Raw genomic sequence first — 24,832 nt, forward strand, 5'->3', positions numbered from 1 at the left:
CGTTGCGTTGTCTCAAAAATAACACAGATAATACAGATAATACATATGAAAAGTATAATTTCGCTCAGAGTCCAGAGACAGTTGTCGTTCGGTCCGGATCCGGACCGGAGTCCGGACTTTGAGGATGCCTGCCATAACATATAAATATACTGTTCACCCATGTGAAACACACACACTGAAACCAAAATAATTTACAAACATGTAAAAATCTTTCATATGCGATGGAAACTTCTGAAGCAATGGAAACAGGAGTCAGAGAGACACGAGGAGAGCAGGAACTTTGATGGCAAACTGATGGTTTATTCACAAGACATGTTGTGTGCCATGAATTGACACAAAAGATGCCAAACCAATTCTGAAGATCTCTACCCCAGACCCATATTTAGCTAGTTCTGAGAGAAGAATCAACATTGTGCATAACAAGATAAAACCAACACCTCTATCAGCTGACGCCAATAGGCAGGAACAGGGAGACAAAACACTGAGAGCACAGTAGCCAAGGCTACAGGTGCCTGTGCTCAGTCAGGACAAGACCTGGGGGGTATACCACGAAACTGGTTCAACCTAACCTGGATATGTTTGAGTTAGCCGGTTGGCCTAATCCAAAACATACGCCCTCTCGCTAAACGGCACTACGACACGGGTTATCAAGTGGATCGCTCAAGCCAGCCGTGTCCTATCTAGTTAGGTACGCGTTCACATAAAAGGGGTAGTATTTGGAGCATTCGACCAATCACAAACATGGAGAAGCGTACTGACAGCGCAGCGCGTATACTTCCTGAATGAAAAGTCAACTATATAATTAGACAAATATGAAGACTTTAAACATCCATGACTCAAACACTTTATCCAGGATAAAAGCCACATAGCTGCACCTGCAAGGTGAACACAGCTGGTAAAAGAAAAAGTGTTTGAATGCGTACATTAACAGGTTTATGATATGCCCCGTCTAAGACACGATCTGACTTTAATTACATTTGACTCGAGTGTTTCGTAATGTGTTGCTTAAAATAATACTTTTGCATACAGTATGTGACACTGTAAGTGTTGCACGGCCAGATACGGCTCAGCTGACTCAGATAAGGAGATATATGATACATTATGATGTGATGCCGCGGACTGTACTGTTACTTTGATCCAGTTACTTATGTTGTGGCAGATATTTAATTAAGCTTTCTTAACGCTAATGTTATAATAGTCGGATTGCTCTGAAGATGGGAGGTGATATTCTATTAATGTTCACATTCACACGTGAACACGTTTGGTTCTATGCAAACTCAGTAATATCCATTGTGATACAGTTATAAGGCCTTCACAAGAGACTGTCAGTGGAGATTAAAGGGGATCAGGAGCTCACGTCTTCTCAGAGTCCTTGGTATCTGGCTTGATGATTGTCTCACATTTCTAAACTTCATGTCAATAACCTGCTTAAAAAGCTGAGGGTTAGGCTAGGTTTCTTCTACAGGAACAAGTCCTGTTTCTCTGCTTGAGGCCAGGAAAAGGCTAGTCACTGTGACCTTTTGACCTGTGCTGGACTATGGTGATTTGATCTATATGAATGCACCTGCCAATTGCCTGGTCAAGTTAGATGCTGCGTATCACAGTGCACTGAGATTTGTGACAAACTGTAAAGCATTAACCCATCACTGTACCCTGTATGCAAGGGCTGGTTTGCTTTCACTAACTGTACGGAGGCTCAGTCACTGGTACATTTTTATATACAAAGCCATGTTAGGGAAACTTCCATCTTATATCTGCTCCCTGATCTCACGGAAAATTGTAAGTGGCTACTGCCTGAGATCGAATGCTGTGGTTTTATTAAATGTGCCAACTGCTAGGACTGTCTTAGGGAAGACAGCTTTTAGATGCGCAGCTCCTCTGTCTTGGAATAGTCTGCAAATTAAATGGAAACTGAGCAATCTGGTGCCACTAAATGTTTTTAAAGCTCGGTTGGATGCTACTCAATCGGAAGCTATTGGTACCTGTTTATGTGGATAGTTATGTAAATGGTGCTGTATGATGTCCTTTTGTTGTTCTGTTTATGTTTTTATGTTTCATGTGGAACCTACTTGAGCAGGTCTCCCTTGAAAAAGAGATCAATGATCTCAATGGGATACACCTGTATAAATAAAGGTTTGAAATTAAATTAAATGAGAGTCATCATCATCATGTTCTCTCTGCTGCTGCTGCTGCTGCTGCTGCTGCTGCTGCTGGCAGCTGGAAGTGAGTCAACACTTATTATACTGCTGTTTAACAGGATAATCTGTCATATAACTTTTTTTTGTATTTGTACAGGTGTGAAGTGTGAACAGTTGACACAGCCAGCCTCTGTGACTGTGCAGCCAGGTCAACGTCTGACCATCACCTGTCAGGTCTCTTATTCTGTTAGTTAATAATAATAATAAAATTCAATAACGTGCTTTAACCACTAGGTGCCCGTCTATCAGCTGTGCACCGTTATGGTGTAAATACTGCCTATCTACCAATTGGATCAAATATAAAAGTCAGCCGAATTACTGTTGATATTGCAAGGAGACATATTGTATGAAAATAAATCTAAGATGTTGTTAAATGGCTGATATATTTGTGATCCACGTCACATTTTCAGTTTTGGCGGCAGTTCTTCTTGTTTGTATAGAAGTCTTCTCATCAGGGCTCTATAAATAGATAACTACGGCAGATATGTAATATGTAATGCAGCCGAACCATGTATTACAATGCCGTTATGTGATTAGCTCCAAAGAGAAAAGCAAGCAAACTCGGAATAAAGTATTATTTTTTTTTTTTTAAATGTTTTCGGATTTCACATCGCATAAACACCATTTCCCAACGTGCATTGCGGCTAAACCATGAATCACCGAGCTGAGGATCTTGGTTATGGCTAGAAAGGATCCGTCTTGTGTAAAACTCTCGCGAGAGTTCGGCTGAATGTCACGTGGCTGAATGTTTACGTTTGGCAGGCAGCCTTTCAGTTAGGATCGTTAACATCAGTTGGCCACAGCAAATGATGGTGAGAAGCTAAACTGTCTATTAATTATGTCAATGACAGGGAGTGTGATTGTTGAAAAGCGGTCTTGCTGGTGTTCAAAGAAGAATGACAACACTGTAGATCACCAACACTATGGTTTATTTTTTATTCACAGGCAAGTCAACGTTGTCGCAGTAAAAGTCCCAAGATAGCTCCTGGTGCAATAAAATGTTCCCTTGCAGTGTTTTACTATTATGTCTGATGTTTCTCTATTAATATTGCTGCTGCATTAATGTGTATGTTGCATCATGTTACTGCTGTAGATGTGTTTCCGAGCCGCTCCGATTACAACGAGAGTTACAACGAGAACGTGACGTCATATTTACAATAGAAGGATCCTTTCTAGCCTTAACCGAGGATCTTGCCTACGTCTGTTTCCGGTATTGTTTTTGACGGATGTATTTTGTTATACACACATTCCTTCACATTTAAATTAAAATGTACATTAAAATATTTCGTGAGGCTTTCTAAAATGTTTTAAAATATAACTACGGTTCGAGTTGAAGAGTTTATAAATTAACATGAACCGAAGCTGTTGCCTGGTAACGCAATCGTGCAACGTCACGTCCGTTAATTCCACATCCACACACATCGATTTAATAAATGAATGTAGCCTTTGTATCTGCTAAAAGAGGTGCCGACCAGCTGGGGCAACAGAAAATTGGCGAAATTGAGTGTGACTATTACAAATGAAATCATTATTATATTAATATTGATAATAATAACAACCGACCGTCGGGGTAGCATTTGCTTGGCATTTCCGGTTATATCTCCACTGGTTGGGCCACGTTAACAATACTGTGTAATTGTCACGTTTGAAGGGACGAAATCGTGACAGCTTCACGTCTCCCATCATGGTAAATCGTCACATGTTCACGTCTTGCCGTGATACCGGGTTGTGCTGACCATGTCCATGCCTTTATGACAACAGTGTACCAATCTTCTGATGGCTACTTCCAGCAGGATAACTCACCGTGTCACATAGCTCAAATATTCTCCAACTGGTTTCTTGAACATGACAATGAATTTTACTCAAATGTCACAGTCCACAGTCATCAGATCCAAATCCTACAGTGCACCATTGGGATGTGGTGAACCAGAGATTTGCGTCATGGATGTGCAGCCGACAAATCTGCAGCAACTGCGTGATGCGATCAGGTCAATATTGAGCAAAATCTCTGAGGAATGCTTCCAGTACCTTGTTTAATCTATGCCATGAAGAATTAATGCAGTTCTGAAAGCAGATGGGGGTCCAACCCATCCTAGCAAGGTGTACCTAATTAAGTGGCTCGTGAGTGTATTACTTAGCTCAATTTGTATTGTTAGTGTGTGTCTGTAGGAGTAAAGTCTAGACACATTCTTTGGATGTAAGCATTGGCTAATTAAACAGGTCATGATTAAATGACATGATGATAATAAGGGTGATCACCAAAACCTTATACCAGGGGTGGGGAACCTCTGGCCCTCGAGGTAACTCGGATCTGAAGGTGACTGATAACTGCTAATGGCATTTAGTTGAATACCAGACATAGTAAATGCAAAGCAGGATCATATAAAAAAAAAAGGTAATAAACAAGCCATTCAATCGTAATACTCGTTTTAATACGTTGACATGCATACAACACAATAGACTTGTTAAGTCCTGTTCGTTGTCCTGTTTGTTGTCCTCATCACCGTCCTGTTAGTTTTCTTCATCACCGTCCTCATCACCGTCTTGTTCGTTGTCCTCATCACCGTCCTCATCACCGTCTTGTTCGTTGTCCTCATCACCGTCCTCATCACCGTCCTGTTCGTCGTCCTCATTACCGTCTTCAATGTCTTCCTCCATCATGAGAAAAGACGAGTCCGAGCCAATACAGCTGTAGGTGCTGGTGACTCTGCTCAGTTTCTGCTCCAGAAGATATTGATGGTGTAAAATACAGCAGTGCAGTCCCCTGTATCCCTCTTCTGTTATATCGCTTGGAGAAACTAAAATAAAAAGACAAAATGACAGTCTATGTAAGGCAACTTTTAGTTAGCATTGATGTTGGTTCCATATAAGCAATTTGAATGTTTAACTCCGAGGCTGTATATTAGCTAAAAAGATTTGTGATTCAGAAAAAATGCAATCATTACAGATGCTATTCAGTGATAGACATTTGACACTGGGAGGGGGGCAGTGGCAAATGTTATAAATCGGTATTTGTGGAACATACTTTGGTTCCTGATGTCGTCTTTTGTCTGATGAAGGAGGTGGTCCAGTTTGTCCAGTGCCTGCCTCAGATTTTGACAATGCTGGGTCATCTCCTTCACAATGATGACTTTCTCCTCTTCCATACGCCTGACCAGCATAACCTGGTCAAAAAGTCGCCTCTTTGTGCGCAGGTTCACCACTATAATGGAAAAAACACAAAATATAACAACCACAATGGTAAGGCTAATAAAACAAATAATATCAGTTTGTATTCAATCTTTTTTAATTAAATTGACCAAAACCTTAAAATCTGGTAAAAAAAAATTCAACCTCGCCGCTTGCTGAATTTTTTCAATTCTGTCTATGTTGGCAGAATTACATTCAGTATGTCTTGAGATTCAACATTAGTATGCAGTTCAGGGTGGTCAGGAAGGGTTTTACTGTTTCCATAGATATGCCTGTCCCAGTGAGACTAGACTATTAAGACTTGATAGGGCAACATCATACAGACCTTTCAATATCATTATTTTAAAATGATTTGTTGTGATCATGATGATTTGTGACACCTATGTTGATAGCTCTGTGTTACATTGGTGATTGTATTCTAGTACTTCAACTGAATTTATGGAATATCTAGGGCAAACAAAAACAAGTTGTTTCTTACCATCTCCTTGCGCCTCCCAGGGCAGAATGACATCCTCAGACAGACCGCATGCTGCTTCTGTGTCAATTTTCTCTGAACAGGCATCAATGGTGTTGTACTGCAGTATCCTCTCTCTGAGTTTCTTCTTGAGCTCTGTCAGTCTTCTCCGTTTGCGTTGCCTTGTTTGGTTGCTGTCTGTAAAGTAAAACAAAATACAAATAAACTAATATTAATAATACAAACAACAACAACAAGAAACAAATATTGTTTCTAGATAACGTAATAATAAATACCATTTTGTCGATAGAGGTCGTGTTTCTTTCTTCGGAGGGAATAAATAATTTCATCTATTTCTCTCTGGAGCTCCTCTTGGCTACTCTGGGCTCCATGTTTCTCTTGAAAACAGAAACAACAAGGTGTAATCATAAAACATGAAGCCAAATGTTTGGAAATATGGAACCAAATCTATACCACAGTGATCATATAACATACCAGTGGCTGCCCATTGCTTGACCTCCAACACCCACTGCTCCGTGTCCTCCAGGGAGATGTTCAGCTCTTGCTTGAGACTCTCAAGATTGTCCACTTCAGTTTGTGCTCTCTGTGTAGTCTGGTTAGAATGTTTAAAAGGAAAAAGTGAATATGCGTTCCAGTTGGTTGAGAAGGTTGTTTTTTACTGAATTCCTTTATGCACATTAACTGACCAGACAACAACATGAAATGCTAAACACCTTCTCTTCAAGGTTGGCAAGTATCACCTTAGTTTCCCTTTTTTTTCAAGATCAAGCAGGATTAACATTATTATTATTATTATTATTATTATTATTATCCAGAAATTCAGATGAATCAACCTATAGTGCTTTATTAAAAACAAACAGAACAGAGACTCTCTTGGCAGAACAGTGTGCCATGGCAGCGCCATCATAATGAAATGATTGCAGAATACATTCAATTCAACAACATGTAGCTAAGGATGGTGTTAAATTACTACAACAACAAACTCGGATAGTCTTAATATACATTTTGAAATGCAGCATGGACGTCTTACTTTGACAAATCTCTTTGAGAGTGTCTTGTGGAGATTCTCCACCTTCCTGTGGTTCCATTGCATAGCCAGCACGGTTATCATATCTGCTCTAGCTGTAAACACAAAAACATGAAAATTCATATGAGCTTTACAATGTGGCACTACTTAAAACTATTTGTTTTCCTCTACCAACCTGATTTGGTCATGTATTTTGTTGTCAGAGCTGCCCTTGAGAGGAAGCTGTTAACCTGTTCCACTTCCTCGCCGACAGTATTTCCAGCACCTTCCTGGCTTCTGCCACCCCACTTCACCTGCTCAGAATCATAAACAATGAGATCTAGCTATTTAGTTCAATATTATAATTTCTTGTACTGTACATCTTTAGTTATCATCAGTGTCAGGAGCAATTTCAGAAAGTTAAAATGTTCTGATATTGAATTATGCTTTGAACTACAATGTCACAACTGCAGTTATTTGAAGCTCTATTCATTCATTATTTCTACAGTGCGGATATATTTACTAAAATAAACATAATGGGTTTTGGAAGCCTATCCTTGTGACAGTCTGTTTTTTAACAATTTTGTCAACATTTGTAACTATTACAATTATTCCACAGGCTTGAATAGAATATACTACATGATATTCTTATGTGCACTACAATTTCTAAAACATTTGAATCTAGTGACACAAATGTTTAACTTGCATACTGTACCTCGCATTTGCCTGTGTGGGCCTTGGCGTGCATTACAGAGAGAAAAGGTTTCATCTCTGTAAGTGGTTGGAGCTCAGGCAACTTTGCTGCCATCTTCTCCAAATAAGGCCAGTACCTGTAATGACAAAATCAATTAGCTTTTCCAGTTGCATGATGGCATAATAGTAAAAAGATAAACCAGGTCCTTAAAATTACCAGTACAATCCTTGTAACCAACATCAGCATTTATCCAAATGAATGCTTTTTTTGCTTTACATCTACTGGATGTGCAAGAATTAAATAGATAACACGTTTCCCACAAACACTTCCAATTTTGCAATAGTTATAACTACCTGCAGGCAACATCCATACAAAAGAATGTTGCATTCGCAACTTCAGCCAGCTCCTTCTGCAGGAACATTGGGTAGGCATATATTTCACCACGGTAGTGATTTAGGCCTTGTAGTAAGATGCCATGTCTGCACACAGCTATTTGCAGTCCTTCCTCATCCACCTTGGCCCTGGACTTGTGTGAGGTTTCTCTGCAAGCTGTGAATGTTGCCGGTCCACAAACATCACGACCACTTTTCTGAAATAGACACAATATGTTACATTTAACCCTGTGCTAAGAAAAATAAATAAAGGGTTAGGGGATTGAATAGATTCTTACAATCGTCATCTGGCTCCTGATTTTGTCGACAAAGGCAGACACTTTACTGTCCTGGGCAATGAACAGTCCATCAAATAGAGACGGTTCATCTGTCCTGCGAAATTCGAGAAAGACATTGTAAGCAACATTATCATACATACATAAGTTTGATTGTGTCCTCTATTTAATGTGGCCAATTTGCTTTTGCCATAACATTTTCATAAATGTGGAAAAGGTCTTTGTGAATTTGATCTGTAATTCTGTGTAAAGTCTTTTGCCACCATTATTTAACATTAGTGAAAAGTTTACTGACTTCTTGTAAAAAGGTAAAAATAAAAGTACATCCTTTATATTGATGGGCATGGAATAGGGCAGAGGAAGGCATAGAAAAAGGTTCCTGGGCAATTTAATACATTTTTCATGAAGCGATTATATCCAAAACTGGTTCTTAGCTCCAACATATCCAACTAACGTCAACCATTTAACATTTTAAAGTTGAGTTAACTTTACAGGCGTCATATACAATAATGTTTATGAATTGGATTTATATAATTATGTGTAATTTCAAACCAACTATTGTTTTCTGATGGTCTACAAACTTTGGAAAAAGAAATTGCAGAGTTGGGGAAAGTTAGACATTTCAGCAAAGACATTCAGCTTAGTCAATAAAACAACAACTAAAATGAGAATATGATTTCACTGACCCTCTGGACTTCTTGAAGCGATAATGCTTTCTATTGCCATCTACAGCAATAGCCAGCATGTCAGGTGTGCATGCTGGGCATTTAAAGGGCTCCACCAGGCATAGATCTTCTTGTCTGTAATTACAGAAGGCAAACTCCCGAAAGACTCTGTGGAAGGTATCGCTACAGATTCTGGCAGTCTGGAAACAAGAATGGTATTCATTTGGTTAATTAAAAGTTTGGTATTCAAAAATCTTGAAAACCACATTTTATTCTTACCCTTCCTGTGGAAAACGATCGATGTTCAAGCATTTTTATAAATACTTGCTGGGATAATGCTGGGCTGGCCAATTTCATTTGCTCGAATGATGTGAACACATCAAACTTAAAAATAATTTTGCAGCTGTCGGTTGCTGGCCAGTATTTGTATCCCAGCAAGTCACCTATGCTCGGGGACCATTTGGCGGAACAAATTGGACAGCACACAGAAGGCAGACGAACGTTGTATGGACCTGAGAAAAAATATAAATGTGCAATTTGACAGCTATCTATGCAATGTAGGACAAAAGTATAATAGTAATCCTGTATTTCTGCTTGATCGTCTTCTGGTGGCAACAAACCATTGATAGTCACCAACACGGTCTGCTTTCCTGGGATGATGGTGAAATCTTGGCTTGGACCACAGAAGCAGATTTGGGATGGCGGAGGAATTGGAAGCAGACACACTGCAGCAAAGACAATTTCAGAGATTCATATGCATGTTAGGACATGTTAGGAAATGTAGTCAATACAAATTGAGACATTTTAACTGTTAAAGCAAACTTCCGACATGGTGAAAATGATGCCGCTGTATATGTAGTGCACATTAGGAAACCATGCTAAGGGAATATGTAATACATTATTTGAACCCACCTTGTTCACAGAGTCCATATTGGCCACTTTCATCCACAACCACTAAGGATGTGGGAGGAATAGGTCTGTAAAACCCATCAAACATGGCTTCCCTGTCATGGAAGACATGTTTACCATGGATAATAGGGTCACATGCCGGACAAAGAAAGGGAGTTCCTGGTGGAACACAGTCCAAGCACCGGACCACAGCATCAGCAGTTTTGCATTGGAGACAGGAACGTGTAGTGACAATCTCTGCAGCCAATTTCAAATGAAGGAGCTCTGGCATTGCAGCTCTGAATTTTTGTTCACGTTTCAACTGTCTTTGGGTCCATGTTGATGCAGTGGGTGTTTCTTCGGATGATGCAGGGACAGTGAGAGAACCCAACAGGTTTCTCAGTGTCTGAAGATGTTGATCTAAAATAACAAAATATAAAACAAATCATGGAATTTAGTTTAATTAAAAAAAGATATTCCATACATGGCTTTTCACTTTACAATGTATCATGAACAAAGCTATTACATACTACAAACAATTACCTACATTTCAAGTTGAAGGATAATTTAAGAATTCATTGTGCATACCAAGACTTGGGACCTGTAGAGGAATCTCATGTGTCTCCTCGACCTCTGGGGACTTCTGAGAGCTGGAAGGTTTAACTGCATAAAACAAAGTACGAATTTATGGGAAACATTATTGAGGACCGACCAACGACATTAAAACTTAATGAAACACTAGAACTAGATTATATTTTACAGACCAGATCGATTCTTATTCCAATGTTGGGCTATAATGTTCCCATCCAGGTCCCTCTTCCTCCAGGAAACATTTGATCCTTGCGTTATTTTCTTTGGTATCTTCTGTATCTTCGGTTTCTTTGGTTTCTTTGGTATCTTAATATATAAATATATAAAAGAGATTATATATTTCCCTTAATTGTTGCACACACATCTTTGTAATGTGTGTGTCTGTTATCATTTGAGTAAATGTTATAATACATTTTTGGATAATGTTGTACTTGCCTTATTTGCCAACTCATCTGCGAGGGCATTCCCTATCTCTAGCCATTCATTCAGTTGCTTGGATGCCATTTTTAAGTGAGGATAAAAAGGGCAACAAAAAAACAAAGGATGAACTGACATACAGGGAGGGAGAAAAACAAAACAAAAGACAAGAAAACGAGAGGGGTGAAAGAGAGTAGGAAGAGGAATATGGCTCTGAAAAGAACCGTTGATTTTTTTATGATAATAGGCTACTTCATATAATTGAATTGATAGATGACCTGAAAAAAACCAAACAGATGAACTCAGATTAGCTGTGCTACCATGTAATTTAATTGTTGCTTCATAAATAAGCATTTGCCAAAATAAAACTACAGGCACCAAAATCAATCAAGTCCCAGGTAAATCAGTAATTACAGGGAAATATATTTCTCTTTTTAACTAGATGTGATGCTTTCACAAAACTTAAGTTGAATTAGCGAATGTTTAAAGTAGTAAAACAACTATGACCTGATGATATTCAAGTGTTGAACTTACCCTAACTATCATTAATGCAACATGTTAGGTGACATTTCGAAGAAAGAAAAAGTGTGTGCATTATAAAAAGCGCCATGTAAATGTCAACTATTATTATTATTATTATTAAAGTGCCATTTCCTTTCGCATTGTTTACGTTCATATCATGTCCTGGTCTGGTTAGCTGAATATACATACTTTTGCCATTGTTATGTGTTATGTCACGTGCTACCAAGGGTTTTGTTTTTAGGCAAGATTTTAGCTCCTTTTGTGCGAAGGAGAAAACTCTCCCTCCAACTTGTTGTAGACGAACCTTCTTATATTGCAATACATATCCGTTAGCGCATATAAGCTAAGCGCTAAGCGCTAACCTTTACAGCCATGCTATTGCTAACAACATGCATTCGCCTATACTGCCTATGCCACGGGCCAGCCCTAAAACGTAAAACTGAAATATCGTGGTTAAACATGATTAGTAGAAAAACGACAGGATTAATTAAAAGCGTAAACAAATCAAATGAAATACAGAAATCAGATTTACCACTTGTAAAGCTCTGACGCTCTTTAACAATTCTTCTTCTTCTTCATCTTCTTCTTCATCTTCATCTTCTTGGCTCGTCCCACTTTTATTGATGCGCAAGGTTAAAGTTCACGGGATTACGATCGTGACAAAACGTGACAAAAGGTTGTAATAAACTGCTGCTAGAAATGAATAATGGGAAAGCTACGTGGCTATGGGTCGTAATATCGTGATCAACACTGCTTAAACAATCGACCTATTTGGTCGTTTTTTGTAGGAGGACAGGCTGGTGGCTTATATGATAAGTCTAATTAGTACAAGCAGCATAACGTTTCACCATGTAACTAAAGATTGTAGTCAGGGAAATCAGTTTGACATATTGAACTAATAACAAATCACCTACCAACTCTCTGCTCCATAGCTTCTCTTGGACGTAAAATGACATGTACATTTTACATTTATATTCAATTTAATATTCCATCCCTCACATACTTTTGTATATATAATAACTTATATTTTGTTTTTCTTGTTATGCTGCTGCAACACAAACATTTCCCAAATTGGGATCAATACAGTAATACCTTATCTTAATTAATTAAGAAATATAACTATTATAATTAGTGTAGCAGCTGACACCTATTTTCAATATGGATTAATCTACCATTTATTTCTTTAGTTCAATTTTCATCTATAAAAATGTCAAAATAGTGAAAATGTTCACGAGACTTATCAAAGTGCAAGATTATATCTTTAGATGTTTTGTTTTAGCTTATGTACTGTATGTCTTAATGCTCTTACAGTATATGTGACGGTGTGACTTCCATGAAACTAATATTTTATATCTTCCCAACAGACGAGCTGACAGGAAACCTAACACTCTAACAACCACAACATTGCAAAGGCGAGTAAATGTAAATTAAAAAAAATTCACCATTTTTTTATTTCTTCTTCCTTGCAGTGAGGTGAAGCTGACCTTGCACTTGGTGCCAGTAAGGATGTTCCTCACGCAGGCTGAATGTTTCTCCTTCCTTACTGACACAGAAGCCCTTGATTTGCAATGCTTCACTAATTGTAATTTCCCTGGCTCCGTAGGGACACTTTACCTCCAGCACAGCGGAAGACCCTACCAGACCATCTGGAGATGCCCCCAACAATCCTGATAGGGAGAGCCACAAATCTGACTCATGGACCTGCATCTGGGTTGCAGTGGTGAATGCCCTGACGACCTCACATTCATTCATAGTCCCCCACTGTACAGACAAAACACCATCAAGGGCCTGTTGTTGCCCTAGCACCCTGGCAATAAAGGAAGCAGTCACACGCTTTGACCTCAGGACAGCTCCAAAGTTGCTGGCAGTCAACCTTCCTTTCCTGAACAAATGCCAGTTTGGGTTGGTTCGCTGACCAGTGGTAGCCACCTGAATTGCCCTCTGTTGCTCTTCAGACAATGCCATGCTTGCCACAATTGCCTCAGGTGCCTGATGCCCAACAGATTTGATAATTTCAGGAACAGTAAGTGTTTCCAAGCTATAGTGTTCTTCTTCTGGCTCGGGGGAGAGAAGCCAAGAAATTCCTGAGAACCTGCCCCCGAGTCTGTCCCTCAGCCAGTCACGATCTTCGGAGGTGGGCTCTCTTGTCAGCGGGTTAAATTAGTTATTGGTTTCAACAGTCACATTAAAACAGTTACTAAATCAGCTTACTATCACCTAAAGAACATATCTAGGATTAAAAGACTAATGTCACAGCAGGATTTGGAAAAATATGTCCATACTTTTATCTTCAGTAGACTGGACTACTGCAATGGTGTCTTCACAGGTCTCACTAAAAAATCTATTAGAAAGCTGCAGCTGATTCAGAACGCTGCTGCTCGAGTCCTCACTAACACTAAGAAAGAGGATCACATCACTCCTGTTCTGAAGTCTTTACACTGGCTTCCTGTGTGTCAAAGAATAGATTTCAAAATACTGCTGCTGTTTATAAAGCACTGAATGGTTTAGGACCAAAATGCATTTCTGACCTCCTGCTAAATGATGAACCATCCAGATCTCTCAGGTCTTCAGGGACTGTTCAGCTTTCTGTCCCCAGAGTCAGAACTAAACATGGTAAAGCAGCGTTCAGTTATTATGCTCCAAATATCTGGAACAAACTCCCAGAAACCTGCAGGTCCGCTGCAACTCTTACTACTTTTAAATCCAGGCTGAAGACTTTTCTTTTTGTCGCTGCTTTTAATTGAACTATTCATATCTTAGACTGCACTGTAACTTTTATCCATGTATTTTTTCTTTTAATGTTTATTTTATTAGCTTTTCTTTTTAATGACTGATTTTAAATGCCATTTTCTTAATGTCTTTCATTTTTTGTAAAGCACTTTGAATTGCCTTGTGTTGAAAAGTGCTATATAAATAAACTTGCCTTGTCTTGCCTAATAAAGATTTCATGTGACACATACAATTGATTTGTTGATGGGAATGAATGTGAATAAATTAACTCTAGGTTAACGGTACTCTTGCTATCACTACTCACCGACACTATAAACCTTGTCCCTCATGCTAGCCCTGACAACACCGGTAAGCACACCTTCATCTAGGCTGCACTGTTACGTGTCCTGACTTGTAGTGGTTCTCTCCTCTATCTACACTCTTCTTGTCATCTTTGTAAAATGATATCAGACTGGTAATTGACACAGCCATGACTTCTAGTTAAATTCAGTGTGGCTAAAATGAAAAGCTTTGTTAAAATATGCAAGCATGCGAAAGTCAAATTCAGCTTTATTGTCAAAAATTCTACATGTGTTATACATCCAGAAATATCCAAATATCGTTTCCCACAGTGTGACATGTATACATAAAACAAAACAAAAAGGGCCTAGATAAACGTGGTACACATTAAACAAAACAAAAAGGGCCTAGATAAACGTGGTATACATTAAACAAAACAAAAAGGGCCTAGATAACCGGGGTATACATTTTTAAATGTTAATATATTTAATTTAAAGTGTTCAAAGTGCAGTTTCAGTGCAAGTCAGTTGAAACGATCTTAAGTTGGCGTGACGTTGAAATCGTGCGACCCTGCTGCTGTAGTGGCTTGTAGTTCGTTTATAGCATAACGTTAGCATTTTACTTTTGGCGACTAGATTTATGATTCAGAAAATTATAAAAGTAGGGTTGACATGTGGAGATTATCCAGCTGAACAAAACGTGATCCCTCTCTTAAATGTGTGTCAACCACAGACTTTATTTCGAGCTATTTTCCAAAATCCTATGGAGAAATTGCATTGGTTTTTCAAGAAGGAACCGGAAGAAGTTTACTTCAGGGTTTTACGACGCGTCACTGCGGTTCTCTATTGGTAGATAGGCTGTATTTACACCATAAAGGTGCACAGCTGATAGAAAGGGACACCTAGTGGTTAAATCATGTTATTGAATTTTATTATTTGTATTATTAGATATTACAGTTTTTCTCAATTGCTAAACCCACTATTTAGAATCAAAATTCATTTCTTCAAAACAAGAACATAGCCATCTAAACAGAAACACACTTGCCATAACTCTGAATATCTTTTGCAAAATGCACTTACATGACCAAAACTGAAAATACTGGTCACAAAAAAGAATAAGTCGATCGAAACAGAACAAATTGTCCTCTAATGAGACAAATGTGTTTTCATAACTGAAACTCCAGTCACCATAATAACACATTCTACCATAACAATATACATTTCTTACAAAGTGCTCTAAGGCACTCAACACTAAAAATACCCCTTCCAAAACCAGATACCTTCTCCAAAAACAAACATTTGTCAGCTCATTAGAAGACTATTTGAACAGTCATTACTAAGTGGCACACTAAATACTGACTACAATCATCAATACACAAACCTCAAGCTATCGATATTGGAAACTGAACGGAAAACTGACAAGTTGGGAGAAACAAACTTACATATAGGAAAAACTGTGTTACTGTAACTACTGTATGTCATTGTTTTTATGTCTCATTTTCAGTAGAGCACCGTAACAGAAACAAAAGATGAATAGCAATACACTGGAAAAAAAATGATGTAAATCAGCAGTAAAGCAGAGAATGAGATCTATATAGCTTTACTGATCTGCTCTTTGCCGTCTGTCTGGCCACATAGCCTCATCTACGTCACAGCGTATGTCTTCCCTTGCAAGGCAGCGTGGGAAATATCTCCTTGCGTGTCGACACCACCCTTGACAAACATCTTACTGAAGTGAGGGAGGTCTTTTATAGGATTCTCACTAATTACAATTACTATAGGAAATTCATTGATGTCAGCTGTGAGCAATTCATTTACATGGAAGTGAAGTACTCAATTCACCCCAATACAAAAAAAAACATTTCTCAATGTGCAAAAAGGAAAAGACCACAATTACTGACTGTAAAAATGTTGTATCAGCTATAGCTAATCCTCCCCATATGAACATCTCAAAGAGCTATGCAAGTCATATCAACACTATTATAGCTTTACCGGCACCATTTTAAAAAATATTTTAAGTACAGTCATGCAAATTCTATCATGTAAATGTTTTCAATGTAACATCATTACTGTAAGGTATACAGTACATTCCATGGAGTTACCTTTTTCAATGGGGTGATTGACTGATAACAAGTGTTAATATTTTGCACATCAAGTGTCAATTAGTGTAGCTATGGTCTAAGTTTATGAGGAAGTGTTATCCACTGTGAGAAGATTATTTTTGTTTTGTAGACATGAGTTACACAAAAGATTTTTGATCTTTGTGTAGAGAATTGTAACTTCAGTTAGAGAATTGTGTGATCTGTTTTGCAAAACACTGCTTAGCATCTGCATTTTGTGTGATATCAATGAAAAATGGTATACTGTTGTAGAGAAATGGTTTTCTGTTTCGATGGCTGTGCTGTTGGTTTGATGAAAGGAATTTTTATTCTAAATAGTGGGTTTAGCGATTGAGAAAAACTGTAATAGGAGACACAGTCAGACACACTAATAAAGCTTTATTTAAACATTAAAAAATACTTTAGGTTAAGGTCTTCTTTTGAATAAGCAAAAGAGCTTTGGGGGTATACATATTAAGCCTGAAAAAGTAGTAATATATTGCTTTCCTGCAATGTTAACTAATGTATGTGTAAGCACTTATTTTAACTGATATTATACATATGTATTATACTCTTATAAGATGTATGTAGATAGTTTAAGAAATGTGCAGAATATGACAGTTTAATGGGGGAGGTATACACATATATTGATAAATGTCTTGTGATGCACTGTTGAGGAACCTGCGACCAAAGTTTTTCATCTCCGACCTTGTCAGGTTTTGAATAATCAATAAATAAAGAACACAGAATTATTAAATATAAAACACAGAATTTGTGTGATTATACTAATGGTTTACAAATAAACACCACTCCATATTTACAACTGTTACACATCAATAAAGTATATCTTATCTTAAGATGATCGATGCTACTGCCATATTTACAAAATGTGCCTCTGAACCTTGACAGTGCATGTTTCAGGCTTATCAATGAATAACCGGAGGGGTCACAGACATAAGACCAGCTGTTAAATAAAGCTCTTCTGACCTTAGCTGTCATGTGGGTATATATTAATGCTGCCCATTAGGGGCACAAGCAATTTTCACCCATTTATTAATTATATGTTTTACATTTGAGTGTTTCCTATCCCCTAAACCTCTAGGGATGTACACAATTTTAATACTGGCAACTTCTTATTATGTTCTTAAAACGTCTTTTAAAACTACAATTCCCAGTAGAGACGTGCCATAAAACATGTTGCGAACATGGTTGCGAAACACACAATAGCCAGCATGTGTAGTTCTGGGGACGGGTTGGGGGAGGGGGGTGGTGGACCCATCCGAATCCAGTTTTGAATAGTCTGCCGTGGTTCCATCCCATTTCAAAGTGCTGCCTGTTCGGCGCTCGGCGTAACCCACGGCGCACTGCCACTCAAACATCCAATCACAGAGCTTGAGGACTCGTCAAGGGGTTTGTCAAACCTAGCGGAGAGAATACTTCTGTGTGTATGTGTTTGTGTGTGCCAGGTGTGATTCACATGGGGGGATGAGCACATAAGGGGGGGAAACACATCTAGTGTATGTGTGTGTGTGTTCTATCTGATCCGGATGGTTACTAATTCCATTTCTTTATGGCGGTCATTGGTGTTAAAAAGTTGACTAAATCATCAAAAATTCAATGAAAGTGCTGATCAGCAATTGTATATGTTCAAATGTCTACTGTGAAGGAGATCATAAACCTTAATGCAATCGAATGTAAAACAAAAAAGTTTTGATTGATGAAAGTAGTAAATCGGTCAGATTTGACCCGAACACAACAGGAGGATCAATGACCGCATTTTGTGTAGACTTTGTTGGAGTTTTGTCAGCTAGGAAGTCAAACTGTTTTGTTGTTATATGTAGGTGTGTATTTCAGATCTACATTTTTGTCCTTTTGGTGCAAAGAGCATGTGTTGCGGTCATGTTGCCATTAAGAACAAACTGAAACAGAAATTCTCATGTTGTCAGATTGGTTTATCAAGGACTAGGGAATATCGTTTCAGCACCCTAATCTCAGTAAGATGCACACTTATGGGATACAACTAGGTGAAAAATGTACAAAAGATTGCTTATGCCATCAGAGTCATGGAAGGTCTGATGTAGTCCCCCCTGCACTCCAAAATACCTGTCGGTATGTTCACACACACACACACACACACACACACACACACACACACACACACACACACACACACACACACACACACACACACACACACACACACACACACACACACACACACACACACACACACACACACACACACACACACACACACACACAAATGACACTGAATTGACTGGCAGGCTCCCAGGTGTCTTCCCATTTTCTCCCACTGAAAAACACAATGAATGAAAACAACCATAAGATCATTGCATGTGCCACAAGATAATTTCATATTCATGGGTTATCATAAAACAACAAATTACTTAGGGTCAGTTTTGTAGAAGCCTGATAGTAAACTAGTTATGAAGTAATACATTTATTTATAACGCACAGTCTAAAAAAAAGCTAACCAAAGAGCTGTGTTCTCACCATGATGCGCAAGGCATCAAGCAGACCATTACCTCCTCTCTTCCCTACACACGGGCACACAAACAGACAAAAACAAGTGTTAGCCATATCAGCGACTACGGGTAAATGCATTGCTGCTTCATGCTCTGTCAGTTTCAACATCTTATCTTCTCTACCCTTCTGTCTTTTATTCCGTTGTAGTTGAATATCTGCTGCCTTGAGCATTTTCTGCAGCCTGAAATGGTGCAAATAAGAAGTTATAAACAAATGAAGAAAAGGTTTGGACATCCTCCAGACGAATATTTGATTAATGACTTTCATATAGGAAGAGAACATTAGCTAATCTGCAATGTGGCCTATTTGTGTCCAACTTCCTTTTTGTTTTATTTCATGAAACATAATTTCTAACCACCTTATAAATAAAGACAAGTCATTGAGCAAACCTTTATGGTTTTTTATGGATATTAAAAAGAGAGGGATTATGGAAACCTGGATCTGATATCTTGTGTGCAAAAGGAATTGCGCGTGAATGGGAGAATAGTATACAGCTATTTATTTGTTCAGTAGGATGTACCACAAAAACAAAACATACCCTTATTCTTCTTCTTCATCCCTTCACCTGTGGTACTGCTACACCCATTTGCTACAGAGGTAGCAAGTCTTGGAGAGGAGCGCTCTGTGGGCAAACCTGTGACAGATGTAAGAAAGTTAAATGAGTGACGGTAGAGACTGGGGCATAGATAGCATCACAACCTCTGTGGGCTATAGATGATTTTTGCCCTTCATGTTCCTGATCTACTGACTTCAAATATGGAGTATGTCAAAATGTATTTTGTAACTTAAATAACTTTCATAATATTTTTTGTTAGCGTCCAGCTGTGACTTTATGACAAATCACACCCTATTTATGGAAAGACGGTTTCCCTAAGATATCTGTGAATTGTGTTGTATTTGTTTTTCTGTTGTATATGTAAAATGACCTTGGGTTCCTTGAAAGGTGCATTTAAATGACAAGTGCTATTATTATAAACCATGATGCCAGAGGGCAAATAACACTCAACACTCATTATTTAAAATGTAATGAATCCCACAAACAAAACACTAACCCTTCTTCCTCTTCCCTGGCTGGGACGCAGCCGATGGTGTAAGGAGTGAATAGGTGCTTGCAGCTGGGACAGGGATGAGTGTCAGGGTGTACATCTCCTCGGATAGGTTTCCTACATAGAAGTAGAAAGAGTAGAATGGATGCACGCCACCTTCTTCAATTTACAGAACCTCCTATTTTACTGGAATTCGCGATGAACTATGCTGTGCTACTTACCAGAGGACTCGGTGGGGGTGTCTGCGGTGGCAATGGCGACTTCTGAAAAAGAAAAGGTTACAATTTGTAAAACATACAAATTGCTGTTAAAAGTGACAATGAATTTGAAGCTTACAAAAATAACACAAGTTTATTTTGCATCAAGTACAACCACTCAATGCACCATGCAAAAATAATTTTACCACAGAAAAAGGACAGATTGGTCTCTAACCCCACCAATAGGAATGTCCTCATAAGTGCTAATAAAAGTAATGACATTAAGTTCTTAGGCGTTATTTTTCTCATTAGGCAGTTCAACAAATGTCATTTTGAATGGTCAGCTCCTGGCTGTTTATAAAATCCTAATATAATGAATATAGTCAGAAAACAATAAAAAGAGTGGTACAATAGACTTCTGCAATTACTTGATGTGGCTGGCGAGTTTTCCGCAGGAGGCTGTGGGGTTTCGGAGGCTGCTGCAGGCTCTGTATGACTCCAACCTAGATTAAAGAAAATAAGCTTTGGATAGCATCAACAACATCATGTAATTCACTAGTTCTCCCATTTGTATGCTTGATTTAAGGAAGAGGTGTAAGTTAATTGCTGTCAATTGCTATGGGCTCCTCCTAAACTTTATTAAGAAAACGACATCTAAGTGTCTAATTTCATTTCCAATGACATTATTGGTTAATTCTACAAAAATGTAAGTTACAGTACTACCTACTTAATAATTTCTTTATTCACTTTAACAGACAACAATACCTTTCGCAACAAATTCAAATAACACCTCCATCCTTCGGAGGCAGGTGGAGGCATTGCTGCTGACATTGCACCTTGGCATCATTACTTCGCAGGTCCAGTGCTTCTTTATTCCAGGCCGGGCTAGGAACAAGACGCCTCTGGCTCCAAGGGCCTGACATTTTTCCAGCTTCCAACAAACCAAAATATACATTATTTCAGAACAATTATGCCCTGGTTATTTGCAAAGGCAAAACCAGTTGTTAAACACAAATCACATACACTGCTTGCACAAATATTCACAAAGACATTTTTTTTTATGCATGCATTAACAGTCTTAAGACTGTTGCGATCAGCAAGTAGAAGCTTTGAACATTATTCTGCATTGCATTTCTCATTTCTCTTGACGGAATTTACACTGTATATATCTTCTAGGTTTGTGGAGCAGCACTGTGGTTTATGAACAGTGCCATAGATTCTAAGTGGGATTAAGTTTAGAGCCATTCTACAACATAAACGTCGCAATTTTTGATCACCTGCAGTATTTTTTCTTGTGCTTGGGGTAATTGTACTACTAGAAGGTGAGTATTCACTTGGATGCCTTACAAGTATACTAGATGTTCTGCTGTTGCACACAGGCTCAATCACAGTACTGAGATAATATCTCTATCTCTAAAGTACACTGTGGAGTATTTATTGGGGTTCTATAAGATATAATTGATTATGGTATTCATAATTAGGTTTCCATTAATGTGTATAATCACCTATAACTATTTTTTGTTGTGATTAGCTTAGAATAAGCCCTTCATATATACATAGCAAGCCGGTCTATTTCACTCTCTTCTCTTTGCCGTGTTACTACAGTAATTCAATCGGAAGAAAAAAAACACTGGCTCTAGAGAAGGCCTTTCATGTTGTTATGGCAATGGATGGCCACTGTAGGTTTTTGTATACGCTTATAAAGGGAGAGGTACTCAGTTGGTTGCAATTTAGAAACCTCACTATTACACAGTGTACCTTTCAATTCCATTGAATCAAATCCAGCGATGATTCGCCAAAGTTAAATAAACATAACTTATCCCTGTGTCTACAGTAGTTGTATTGACAGGGAGCAGACACACTGATGAAAATGTCTATTTCGAATGTAAGTTGCATTGGATAAATGATTAAATAGTGCAAATGTGTTCTGACACAGTGCTTTAAAACTTGAATGTACATATAGTCACATTTTCTTTGGGGCACACAGTTCATGGAGGTCATGACATTTGCATAATGTGCATCAGCTCAAAGCCCATTTCTACCTAGGGCTTTGAGCAGCAGATTTGTATTACGTAATTATGATCAGATATGGTCAGATATTACATTTCTGTATCAAATGTACATATTTTTTCCAAATCCAGAATGAACAAGTACAGGGCTGTTATTAATTATGCATGCAGGCCAACAAAAAAAAAAGTCCATCACATACCACCAATGCAGCTTGATCCCTCAGGTGGGATGAAGTTTTATTCTTTTTTTGTGCCTGGACCCAGGTGTTTGCTTTCGTATCAAACTTGTCCATTTGTTTGCTAAGGCGCAGTTTGCGGGGCTGAACCGCCTTGCAGAATTTGCAAGTTTTGCATGCCACATTCAGTGACATGCAGCAGCTTGAGCAATGCCTCGAAGTGGAACCTGGTCCTGGCATTCTTTTGGAAATAAAGACAAATAAAAGACAAGGTCATTTAAAACTGGGTTTCAAATTCAGAATGCAATCAAATACAAATATTGACAAATTTTCCTTTGTCTAGTCCGTGACTGTAAGTCCCTCCCCAAGCTATAACAAAAACTGTATCCTGTTTAGAATAGAATAAAAACACTTGCATTTTTATTTAAGTTGAGTAAATTAATTTAGTATCAATGCAATAATGGCCCCTTACTTAGTTTTAGTACAATTTCAAAGCAAAGCTAAAATTCAGCGGTAAGATGTTATGTCATCGAAACGTAAGGTTACACAACTTCTACTATCTTACAAGCTTGACCATGACATTGCACTGTAAAAGCACTATCTTGAATTTGACGAAAATATATGATAATGTTAATCTGTTGAAATCCTATATATAAAATTGTTTTTATAATATAATCTAGAATTATAGCAGTACTACAGTATAATACACTGCAACGTCGTCTACTGTGTTACCAGCTCGAATAAGACCATTTTAAATGTCCCTGTAAGTTTTGCATAACAAAGAGATAAATATATGACACTGTTAGTCGATTGTAATGCTATATATAAATCGTGAAAAGTTTAAGTTCTTACCTGTTGGCACAACTACCTGTGTGTGTGTGTGTGTATGTGCATGTGTATGTGTATGTGTATGTGTGTGTGTGTGTGTGTGTGTGTGTGTGTGTGTGTGTGTGTGTGTGTGTGTGTGTGTGTGTGTGTGTGTGTGTGTGTGTTTGTACAAAAGAGAAAGTGGTAAAGAGGCAGAGATGAAGATGGTAAAAATGGGGAGAAAACAGGAAGAAATGTAGGGAATATAGCTCTGAGGAGGGAGAAGAGAAGAAATTGAAAAAGGCTCTTAAAAGTGCTGTTTGATCTTGCTTTGGTTTGGTATCTGTTGAAAGAAAAAAATACAGTGAACACTTTAGAATGCATGATAATTTACAATCTCACATATCATCAACAAGCTTTAACATTGGGTGTAATTTACGAGTTAAAGCACTAATCAATCAGGGGCGGACTGGAACAAGGACAGCTCTGAACGTTTTGTCCTAAATAGGACCACAACAATCAGCGTGCAGTAACAGTCTGTAGATGGTTGTCATGACATTTCTTCACAATACTATTAGTTGCCACTGTATGCAAGTATGACAGCCACAATAGGCATTTTTCCAAGCTTTGTATATACAGTGCCAAAAGTATTTAACTCAACATTTTCTTACATTAACTTTGTTTCCAACACAGCATTTACATTGTTAGCAGTTATGTTTTGGTGTACTTCTAAAGGTAATTATTCTAAAGGTTCTTATTATACATCCATGTTCTCATTCATAACACTCCGTTCGATGTCTCACTATGGGATGCGCCTCAACGCATATGCACCAGAAGCATCAATCTCATTACGCCAATCCTGATTGGCTGGTGATCTTGACGCCAACGTCAGGGAATCCACCAAACCTATAAGTAGCTTGCGCCACGACGCAGGCGTCATTCAAACACCTCTTCTCGCTTCGGAGCACATCTCGAGAAAGATCAGTAGCTAGCTAGCTTAACGGTCCACAGACTGATTTACGAAGCTAACCTTCGGTCGACGGACGCTCGCCAGCTACTTTTGCTTCGCACGGGAATTCCCTTTATTAACACTCCAGTTAATATCAGAATCTACCCTGCCGTTTTTTTCCAACGGATAACGGTAAGGTTTTTGGATTTTTTCCCGTAAAACGGTAACACGCCTGTTGCTCGTTTCTCCCTTCTACGCCGCACCAAGGCTAGCTAGGATGGACTCTTCCCTCCCTCACACCAGAGGAGATGGAGTGTCGGAGGCTCGGCTCTGCGGCTGCGGGCTAAAGATATCGAGTACTGACTCACACCAGGTCTGCTCGTCTTGCCTCGGGCTGCAACATGCCCAGGAGGCTATCGACACCCCCGGCGCGTGCGGGCATTGTTCCCGCTTTACCGCCAAAAGCCGCCGCCGGCGGCTAGCACGCCAAGCTAGCATGCCGGTCCGAGACCTCCTCATGCCTGTAAACTCGCCGGCCGGCGAGCAGGGCATGGTGGCGACCGCCACGGGTGCCGGGTCCCGCGCTGTGTCAAGCTGGGACTCGGTGGCGGCGACAGCCGCGGGAAGGGGGCCCCGTGCTGTGTCAAGCTGGGGCTCCCAACTGGACCTCACCATGGTCTCA

General features: G+C 38.9%; 3 protein-coding genes across 6 annotated transcripts in view; 1 reads left to right on the plus strand and 2 right to left on the minus strand.

Moving 5' to 3' along the window:
- The window catches only part of LOC307023166 (uncharacterized protein), a 213,531-nt gene that overhangs the window by 111,194 nt on the left and 77,505 nt on the right, over nucleotides 1-24,832 (plus strand). The gene's annotated exons all lie outside the window — the stretch shown is intronic.
- Nucleotides 4,002-14,474, minus strand: LOC307021345 (uncharacterized protein). Of its 4 annotated transcripts, none has more exons than XM_079653364.1 (17): nucleotides 11,845-14,443; nucleotides 10,809-11,068; nucleotides 10,547-10,679; nucleotides 10,371-10,445; nucleotides 9,807-10,202; nucleotides 9,174-9,619; nucleotides 8,916-9,094; nucleotides 8,233-8,326; nucleotides 7,916-8,151; nucleotides 7,584-7,698; nucleotides 7,065-7,182; nucleotides 6,893-6,984; nucleotides 6,337-6,454; nucleotides 6,138-6,239; nucleotides 5,866-6,039; nucleotides 5,224-5,400; nucleotides 4,002-4,996 (listed from the first exon to the last, which is right to left on the minus strand). In XM_079653364.1, exons 2-17 carry the CDS (start codon nucleotides 10,926-10,928, stop codon nucleotides 4,710-4,712), a joined length of 2,862 nt encoding a protein of 953 aa, XP_079509490.1. In that variant the 5' UTR covers nucleotides 10,929-11,068; nucleotides 11,845-14,443; the 3' UTR covers nucleotides 4,002-4,709. The 4 variants fall into 4 exon arrangements, with proteins under 4 accessions (XP_079509490.1, XP_079509489.1, XP_079509488.1 ...); XM_079653363.1 differs by having other exon boundaries at nucleotides 9,174-9,406; nucleotides 9,515-9,619; nucleotides 10,809-14,442; XM_079653362.1 differs by having other exon boundaries at nucleotides 10,809-14,443.
- LOC307021346 (uncharacterized protein) lies at nucleotides 14,575-24,001 on the minus strand. The gene is made up of 8 exons (XM_079653366.1): nucleotides 22,419-24,001; nucleotides 20,975-21,140; nucleotides 20,638-20,712; nucleotides 20,234-20,275; nucleotides 20,019-20,129; nucleotides 19,505-19,600; nucleotides 18,934-19,147; nucleotides 14,575-18,733 (listed from the first exon to the last, which is right to left on the minus strand). Exons 1-7 carry the CDS (start codon nucleotides 22,632-22,634, stop codon nucleotides 19,068-19,070), a joined length of 786 nt encoding a protein of 261 aa, XP_079509492.1. The 5' UTR covers nucleotides 22,635-24,001; the 3' UTR covers nucleotides 14,575-18,733; nucleotides 18,934-19,067.

The sequence above is a fragment of the Notothenia rossii genome, assembly GCF_949606895.1.
Source record: "Notothenia rossii genome assembly, chromosome: 10".
Taxonomy (NCBI): Eukaryota; Metazoa; Chordata; class Actinopteri; order Perciformes; family Nototheniidae; genus Notothenia; species Notothenia rossii.